Here is a 9,851-nt window from a genome sequence, read left to right on the forward strand (position 1 = left end):
TAATTTTCATAAGTACTTCTACTACTTTGTTATGCCTATATGTAATTCAATAAGCGTATGCAAAATGTTCCATCAGCTTTTAAGTAATTGGTTCCCTAATTAGCATATGTTTAACCTCTGAAGATTACAGAGCTGTCATGAAAACAGTGTATGTGATTTTCTTTCCTTACAGAAGATGTTTTCTCCCTTCTTTTTTTTTATGTCTTCTTTTCCATTTGGATTGTGCCAAATACCAGTCTCAGGATGATAGCTCGGTGACTTACAGGAGAGACTGATTACAGACTCATTCTGACACGTCTAGACATACAGTTCCACTGTATTTATTCATGAGAGGAGTCTCACTAAATCACTTCATATTTGCACTTTCTGAACCCAAATATTTGAAACGCAAGAGAAAAAAAGCACCAATCAAAGTCGGTATTGTCATGTTTTATTTTTTGCTGTTCTTTGGTGCTAACTTGGACAACTCCACACTGACTGTGGAGGGAAGGATTTCTGCGGGCTCTGTGCCAGTCTGAGATCCAATACCATAGTCATCTCCCATGCAGATAGTACAGCTCTGTAGCTCTTCTATTATAATGCTTAGATAAGTCAATCTGATTTGTTCTTACCTGAAGTGTATAATCTAAATTATTTAAAGATGTAGATATTCTTTTCCACAGTAAGCAAACTTAAAAACATCCCAGTGTTTGATGTTGCTTCAGTCTCTGCCTCTGCCCTTCCTATTCCCAACAACTTCTGAGCTACACTGTGAAAAAACTTCACTTAGAATGGTCTAAGTAATTTTAAAGTGAAACATATAAAAATGTGTAATGCTGGAAATAAGAAAATATTACAGCTGTAACCTTCATGTCCAAAGTTCATGATTTGTATAATGGAAAATAGAGTTTGAAACCTTTTCTGCTAATGACCTCTTTTAATTCAAAACTGCAAAGGCTTTTTTTTTGTGTGTGTATATTGTTATTTATCTGTTTATTTAAAGGGAACAAATAGCTTAATAATAGCTTCTTGTGTTTGTGATACAAACAGGTCATTCCAGTCAAATCTTCTCGGCCAAAAAGACAATTTTCCTGTTCTGGCACAATTGAAACAATCAATTTGGATGCAGTTCCCCAGGCAGTTGCTCGTCTGGACAACAGTGCAGCTAAACACAAGCTGTCAGTGAAGCCAAAAAAGCAGAGGATGTCAAGAAAGCACAAGAGATTAACAAAGGTATTGAATCACTGGTCAACAGTGAGAGGGTGGTTGCTTTTAAAGCTGGGTGCAAAATAACTGTAACTGAGTGCACCAGGAGTAGCTTCTAGACATAGGACTGTCTTAAGATGTGATTAGTACTGTTAGAGATAGCTATTGAAAGCTTCTTCAACAAATCTAGTGTCTTCAAGGCAAAACAAAACGCATGCTTCTTTCATTTTTTCTTGAAAGCAAGATGGAGACCTAAAGCAAAACCCTAGCTGGAGAGAAGATGCAAAGAAGTTTTAATATAGCCAGTTGAGACAAATAGTACTTACCCTTCCATTAGGATTTTACACTGGGGAAGGTTTCTAATTCTAGTTTTTCTAGTAAAAATATCTAGTAAAAAAAAAATGAAGGATATCTGCCACTGTTAATGCTGCTCTGGTACAGGCAATCAGATATAGTGCAAAATTTGTCTGGGAAAAAAAATAGATTCTCTAAAACTGGCATGGGTTCTGACAGTGTCTTATAAGAAAGAATAAGACTTAGGTAATGCAGCTCTTGCTACAGATAGAGTGAATTATCAAATCCTCACTTTATACACTTACTGCATGGTTATTTTGGTTTTTATCCTGACATCCTACCAGTGGTTGTAAATAGGACAAGACTATTCAACTAATACAGGGTTCAGGAGAGGCCACTGTCCTTTCTTCCGCACCATTATACTTGCATTTACCACTCTTGCAATGAAGAAATTAAATTTAAACCTCTTGTTTATACGGAACGTTTAACTGGAGCCAAACGGTGGTTCAACAAATGATAGCTAGACAGGGCATTAGCTGAGCTGTTTTCCTCACGGAAAGTGCTGGGAAGGGGTCTTGAGGTGCAGCTCATCTTCAGACCACGTCACTACAGAGACAAGGAGCAAGCTCTGAAGAAAATCTGCATCCAGTTTATTGCAGGTATTGCACCCACATGCCAGGGCTGTAGGGCAAGCCCGGAGAACCAGTCAGCAGTTGGCACCAGACACGTTAGCACATGCCTTGGTGCAGTACAGTATTGCTGGGGAGCCCTAGGTTCTCTGTCCATGCATCGTCCCACAGTTCCTGCAATAGCACTGGTGTCTCAGCACAGCTAATGAGGAAGATATCTTGGCTCAGGGTTTGTGAAAAGCAACCAAGTCGTGTTTCCCTGAGCAGTGTTCTTTCCTGGCTAGCATTGCAGAGCTCTTTTCTGCAGGCAACAGCTTCTGTCTTTGCAAGTAACAGCTAGATTTGCTATGAAAGAACTGGCAAAACAATGCCCTTAAGCAGATGCTAATTATTTCAGGCTTAACGGATGGAGTTCTAAGTGGTAGAACAGGCATATGAAACTTGTGCTCTATTCCTTGGGCTTCTGTAAGGTCTCGGTCTGGATCAGTTCATGTACACCAAATGGTGATTCAATATGAGCATTATACTGTTATCCCTGTTGGGATGTTTTCTTTCTTTTAAAGACTATCATCCAAATAGGTGAGAGGCATGGGATCTATGATGACATAAATGGGGGTGGGTGTGTTGGCTCTGGATCTAAATAATTGTTTTTTTTTAAAAAAAGTCATTTTGCATTTGCAACTGATTGTTTATTCACTGGAAAGAATAACAAGCCAATAGGAGATATTCAATAACTCCAAACTTGTCTCCCAATTTTAGGGATCACAAAGTTTAACAATAACAGAATTTGAGCCAGAGGACCTAGAAACTCAGCTGTATGGAGACCTATACCCAGGTTATAATGGACACATCATAGCAGACAAGCTAATCCAGAACAGAGATGAGCAGAAGCAGCTTCAGCTGGCAGAGGAGAAGAGAATTGAAGATCACTGGGGGATCTCTGAGGCTGAAAGGATAAGGCAGATTGTAGAAATGGAAGAACAAAGAGAAATGGAAGAACAAAGGTGCCAAGAACTTGAGCAGATGCAGAAAGAGCAGGAGAGAAGACATTGTGAAGAAGAGAGGAGGCAGTATCTCCTTGAAGGAGAGACATCTTTGGAAATAGAAGAGCAAACATGCCATAAAGAGGAGAGAAGACTGCTGAAGGCTGAAAAGAGGCAAGAGCTGGAGGAGCAGAGGTGCCAGGAACTGGAGAAGCAGAGGCAGAAGGAGTTGGAGGGGCAACAAGGACTAGAGCTGGAGGAGCAACAAGGACTAGAGCTGGAGGAGCAGAAGTGCCAGGAACAGGAGGAGCAACAGAGACAAGAGCTGGAGGAGCAGAGGCACCAGGAACAGGAGGAGCAACAGAGACGAGAGCTGGAGGAGCAGAAGCACCAGGAACAGGAGGAGCAACAGAGACGAGAGCTGGAGGAGCAGAAGCACCAGGAACAGGAAGAGCAGAGATGTCAGGAGTTGGAGGAGGCAAAGCATCAGGAATGGGAAGAACAGAGGCACAAGGAGCTGGAGGAGAAACAGAGACGAGAGCCGCAGGGGCAGAAGAGGCTAGATCTGGAAGAATTAAGGCAACATGAGGCTAAAAAACAATGTCAAGAGGAAGAAGAAAGAAATTGGCTGGAGGAACAAAAAGAACTCAAGGAACAAAATAAGGAAGAAAAACAGAGACAAGAGCTAGAAGAGAAAGAGCTTCAAAAAGCTGAAATAAAACTGAAGCAGGAGAAAGCAGCTGAGAGCCTCAAACAACAGAAGAAACAGGAGGAACAAAGGCAGCATTTAAAGGAGAAAGGAGAAAAGACAGAGAAGGAACAACCCCAGCAAGTAATGGATAAGAAAAAGAAATGGGAAGAGCAGAGAAGACACAAGCTCACAAAACAAATGCACATGGAAAGTGCAGAGGGCATGCAACAAGATGAACTGAAGCAGCAAAAGGAACAAAATGAACACGAGCGGAATAAGCTGGAAGAGCAGGAGGTAGACACAGAGCGACAAAATCTTCAGCAAAACCAACAAGAAAAATCCTTGGAACAGCAACAGAACAAGGATCAGTTGTGTTCTGGAGGGGCTGATAGGCATCTGGTAGAGGAGAAGCTCCAAGAAGCATCAAGATCCCAAAAACTCAAACAGCCAGAAAAAGGCGATAAAACAACAGAAGTCCTAGCCCAGAAACTGAAGAGAGAAGTTGAGGCGCAGGAGCAAAAGCGAATAGGGGAAGAACTCAGGTGGCAAGAAGTAGATGAAAGACAGACTGCATCCAGACCCTTCACATTTCAAGTGTCTTCTGGAGATAAACAGATCATATTTCAGAAAGTAAATCTGAGTCCAGTCATGCCTGTCAAAGGAGCAGGAGATTCTTCTCCATCCATCAAAGACTACAGGATGCACGCTTCCAGCAAGGGCTCTCATACACTCCCGTCATCTGTGTGCGTACCCCATACAGCTATTTTGGTTACTGGAGCACAGCTGTGTGGCACAGCAGTTAACTTGAACCAGATAAAGGACACGGCTTGTAAATCATTACTTGGCTTAACGGAAGAGAGAAAAAATGTGGATATTCCTTCACCTGAGAAGGCCCAGAAAAAAACGCAGGATCCCAAACCCAGCAGCAGTAAAATGAAATATGCACAAGAGACATTGAACAACCAGGCTGTACTTGCTGAGTGGGCCTCTATCCGCTCCAGGATCCTAAAGAATGCAGAAAATAGTAAATATAATGAGAGAGACCGAGGAAGTGTCTGCAGACACAGTGATGACTGGACACCTCGAGGACGAGGTGCTTCCCATGGCAACTTGAGGAAAACCCTCTCTGCAAATGCAAAGTTCTCGATAACCCCAGCATGGCAGAAATTTTCAGAAGCTTCAAAAACCAGTTCAGATGCTGAGAATGTAAGTGTGGCAAAAGGCAATGAAACAGTGGCTGGGGGGATAATCACTGTCTCATCCACTGATTCGAAGGAGGATGTGGCTTCCACTCTTAAGGATAACTTAGCTGAAAAGTCTAAGGAGAAAATGGAAACCCGTAGTGAAATGACAGACAACACAGAAGGCTGTAAATTTGCAAAAGATCTTCCATCTTTCCTTGTTCCAAGTTTTCCTCATTCTCCGGGTAAAGAATTACCCCAGGCAGAACTTCCCAGTGCTCTGGAAAGTCAGCAAAATAACAGCACAAAAAAAGCAGACAAACCAGCACCAAATGGAGAAGAAAATGTTTCTCCTTTTGGGATAAAGTTACGAAGGACAAACTACTCTCTACGTTTCCATTATGATCAACAGGCAGAGCAAAGGAAGAAGAAAAGATACAGTGCAGGAGATAGTTTTGATGGTGTGCCTGACCCACTAGTTACGACAGAAGGTGAGAAAGAATCCGCTGTTTTTGCTCCACAAGAGAGTACATCCCCTGGTAGGGGGAGAGTGAACATCCCCGGTCACTTAAAAGACTCAAAAGACACTTCAATTACTGTGGTGGAGATTTCACAACCAGCAGGCACACCAGTGGTCCTACCAACCACCGGCCAGAGTGTCTTACCCCCTTATGAGAAACAAGCATGCAAATCACTGGTCCCCCAGAAACCTGCTTTAGCTCCAAAGCCCACCAGCCAGACACCACCATCATCTCCTCTCTGTAAAATGAACAGATCAAACCTAGCTGACACGCTAGGGCAGAGGTTGGTTAAAGCCGAATCAGACAGTGGCTGGAGAAAAGAAGATAGGGCAAATAGAGTGCACTCCACACCATCCAATGAGTACAAAAATGAAGAGGAAGAGATCAGAGAAAAGAAGTCATTTTTCCCATCTTTAAGTATTCCATGGAGAGAAAAAAATGACAAAAAGCCTGAGCCATTGAAGAAAGGTATGTATTTTTCAAAGGCCATTTAGCTATTGTCTGCATTGCCAAAATGAGATACCGGAAGTCCAGAGGAAGACATTTGGTCTTAAACTATAATTTTTACCCGGCACATGATTTCTGGAGTACCGCTACTTTGCTTAGGGTTGTCTGAATGAATGGGACTTCCCATCCCCACAATTTAATTCCATAACACACAGATTCAGTGTGATCAGTGCAACCTGCTAAGAAAGTTGATTTCAAAGAGGTAACTAAAGTATGTGTGTGCTTTCCTTGCCAGAGATGTTACCTAGTCAGTTAGATGATGGAATCTGTGTTCAATGTGTAATGGCGTCATCAGAACAGAATGAGTAATTTTTATAATTTACATTATATTCTTTCTATTTTCTAGGGAAATATTATCTAGCTTAAAAAATACTAGGATCTAGGTCCCATTATAGTGCCTATTCTGGGCAAATTCTCTGTCTAACCAAATATAGCTTGGCACAGGAGTCTGCGTTTCAGAGGCACCCTTCAGCAACAGAAACAATTACAGTAGCCTTAGTGGCTCTTCAGAGGAGGGTTGAAAGCCCCTGTGTCCTGAAATAGTGCAAGAGTAAAAATTACCCTTTCAGGGTAAGGACATTCAAAAAAGCAAGGCAGGAATTCAGCATTTAATTAGGAAATCTGTTTTTTCCATTCTTGAATTTTGCAAGCATCAGGACATTTCTAAAACTCTATCTCAGTGGAACTGCTACTTATTTTTTACATTTTTTTTTACACTTTTTCCTTTCACTTCTATTTTTAAACAAGGATTTAGGGAAACATTTGTAGGCACAGCTGCTGGGCTGGGAGAGCAGGGCTGGGCCGCTTGAGGGTTTCTGTGCTCACTGAGCTCTGCAGGAGCACCTTTGCACCCCAGTGCTGCTCCCTGCCACTCACAGCTCTATACGGGGTGCTAACCCCAACTTCATGCAGGGTACAGAAAGTCGAGTGCTCGAGTGACAATTTAAGTAAAAATAAATAACTAAATAAATTAAGAGGGGCTGTATTTATAGGAGTACACAATTTCAGTGCCCTTTGTTTGGCTGGAGTTTGGACTTCTTAAATATTGCTGGAAAATCAGGGAACTGCAGTACGTAGTGGCTGGATCCCTTTCATCAGAGGTGTAAACAATCAATGCATATGTATCACTTTCACTTAAATAGCTCATGTAGTGGGAGTACATGTAGTAAATTAGGCTATAGCTCTAAGAGTTTGGGGTAGGCTTTTTCACAAAGAAGGATAAATTTGGACAGCTGTAGGAGTGTGTTGAATTAGGCATAAAAACTGTTTCAGCATTTGACATACAGACCACGAAGGTCTGCGAATGGCACAGCAGTCAATGGGCTTAGCTCCGGAGTTTTCACAAGGTAGAGAAGTTGTACTGGTTTGCTTGAGGCAAGAGATGTGCATTACTTAACTAATTCATTTTGTGTTTTCTTTCAGAAAAACCAGTCCTCCAGAGCAGGCACTCTTTAGATGGCTCTAAATTGATGGAAAAAGTTGAAACTTCACAACCGCTTTGGATTACATTAGCGCTGCAAAAGCAAAAGGGATTTCGTGAGCAGCAAGCTACGAGGGAAGAGAGGAGACAAGCCAGAGAGGCGAAGCAAGCAGAGAAGCTGGCTAAAGAAAATGTAAACTATCTTTAGAAAACTGCCCATTAGAAATATTGATACTATAATTATAACTGTTAGTTTTATTATATGAAAGGGGTTTTTTTTTTATGTTTGGTTTGTAAGTTTTCATGAAAGCTAAAAAAAAAATGACAGTGAGTGAAAAGTAGTCGGAAAATCTGGATTCCCTTTTGCAAAACTGAGACCTCCAGGAAAAAAATACCGTGCAATAGTGTGACTGTTTTAGTGTAAAATCTGATTCCTTAATGTCATCAAAACAAGGTGGTAGTTAATGGCAATCACAAGCATGACCACTGCACAGGTGATGGAACAGAAAAATTGTATGCAACTTGGTTCCTTCAAAGCTTGAGTAAATAAGAATGTTAAGCCTTAATGCTTGGGGAGAACAGCTGGAATACTCATTTATAGGTGAATATAGGTGAATATTAGTACATTTGAATTTATTTTTATCATAACATGTATTATTTGGATAAAATGTAGACGAGTAAAAGAAATGTACCATCGTGTGAAACATCCAAATGCCTAAAGCAGGCACTGAATTAAAGTATCACTTCTTTCATGTTCTCTAAATAGCTGCTTACTCTCCATGGTTTTCTATTATCAAGAAAAACACTTCTACTTACAGTACAGAAGTGATGCTGTATATTGATACCACAGTTGGTTAAAAGGGAGATTATGTGGATAACTTAAGTATATTTTGATGTTTGTTATGAGACCTAAATTTCTGCTGGATGCTTGTATAATTACAGACATAGATAACTGGAAGAAGAAAACAGCAGTGGGTGTGAAGTTGCCCACAGGTGCACACTGTGTTTCAGGGCTGTATTTAACAGGGGTTAAACTGGGTTAAACTGGTAACTGGGTTAAACTGTTCAGTATTTTGACTGAAAAGAACATGACAAATTTAACTTTGTGGGGGGTTTTTTTTAAGCCTTTAATAACCGTTAGTTTTAGAAGTATTAAAGCATTTTGAGTCTGCTGAAAAGGAAGGTTAAGGAGAGAACAGGTGATGAATAAAAGCATCAAGTGTGACATCTGTTACTTGTAGCCACCACATGACATACTGTTTCTCATTTAGCAGTTCTCCTTCTCTGTTCTAGGCTGCTGTAAGTAATCAGTCAGATCATAAAAGCAGCAGCAGCAGCATCAAAACAAGCACACTACAGAAGTCTGCAACTCAAGAAGGGGAGAAGAAAATTGAGACTGCTGTGTCAAGACTAGAAAGAAGGGAGCAGCTGAAAAAGTCGAACACCCTTCCAACTTCTGTGACAGGTACAGTGAGAGATTCAGTTTTACTCTAGGAATAACGCACTTCAGAAATGGTATCCCATGTTTTTGAGAAAGCTAATGGATGATTTTTTTCCCCTCATATATTACTGCTAGATTTACAAATGCATTTGCTTTCAGCATAGAACAACACAACTTGTCCCAGTCTCATGTGCTGGCCATTATGCTGGAAGTACTTAATTTTAACAGGTTTTTACCAGGTTCCCCAGGTTATTAGGGATGCATTACTGCATTTCCTTAGAATTGCCCCAGTTTAAGTTAAAAAAATAGGCTGTCTCCCCAGTCCATATCCAACAGTATTTTTGGAACATGAGTAATGCACATTAGAGGGATCTGATTTACTGTAAATTGCAATTGCAGTACTGTTTTGCCTTTAGGTTGGGGGTTAACACAGAAGGGGAATGATACTTCTACAAAGTGTATTGTGGATGAAATGAAGCATATTGTGTTCCCACACCTCCTAGCTTGCCAAGGAGAAATACTCACTCCAGAATATTTGGAATGAGTAGTCTCGTTTCATTAAAAAAATGCAAAAACTAACCAATTCAGTCAAAGAGAGCCTGTCACTTTGAATTTAGGAATTCTCCCTTTCAGTCAGGCTGGAAACAGAGCCTACTACTTTATCTGTCACTTCAGGTAAGCTGAAGCAACTACATACTCAAAAGACATGCATATGAAAATAAACACTTCCCCAAAGGGCATAATATTTGGGGTGGTGTAAGGTGATTGTTGAAACAGAGCCTTGCCAAATATTTCTCTAGCCAGCATTAGTCCTAGGCAAAAGGTTTTGTAGAAGAGTACAGATAGGTGTTGAAGAAACCTCTTTATAAGTTGCACAGTAAATAGTGTGGGCTTCTTTGAAAGTAAATCCACGTCAGTTGAATCTGTTCAGTACCACTCCAGTTACAGACTGTTCCAAGCTGAACAACCCCCATGCCTGCCTATATTCAGTTGGTTCAG

At 40.9% G+C, this 9,851-nt stretch overlaps 1 protein-coding gene across 1 annotated transcript in view; it reads left to right on the forward strand.

Moving 5' to 3' along the window:
• The window catches only part of CRACD (capping protein inhibiting regulator of actin dynamics), a 41,659-nt gene that overhangs the window by 29,374 nt on the left and 2,434 nt on the right, over positions 1-9,851 (forward strand). Inside the window, exons 5-8 of the mRNA XM_010173934.2 lie at positions 1,030-1,212; positions 2,868-5,952; positions 7,414-7,604; positions 8,705-8,876. Coding sequence (XP_010172236.1) covers positions 1,030-1,212; positions 2,868-5,952; positions 7,414-7,604; positions 8,705-8,876 — 3,631 coding nt within the window. The remainder of the gene's footprint in view (positions 1-1,029; positions 1,213-2,867; positions 5,953-7,413; positions 7,605-8,704; positions 8,877-9,851) is intronic.

Source organism: Antrostomus carolinensis, unplaced genomic scaffold (genome assembly GCF_000700745.2).
Source record: "Antrostomus carolinensis isolate BGI_N321 unplaced genomic scaffold, ASM70074v2 scaffold9328, whole genome shotgun sequence".
NCBI classification, from domain to species: domain Eukaryota; kingdom Metazoa; phylum Chordata; class Aves; order Caprimulgiformes; family Caprimulgidae; genus Antrostomus; species Antrostomus carolinensis.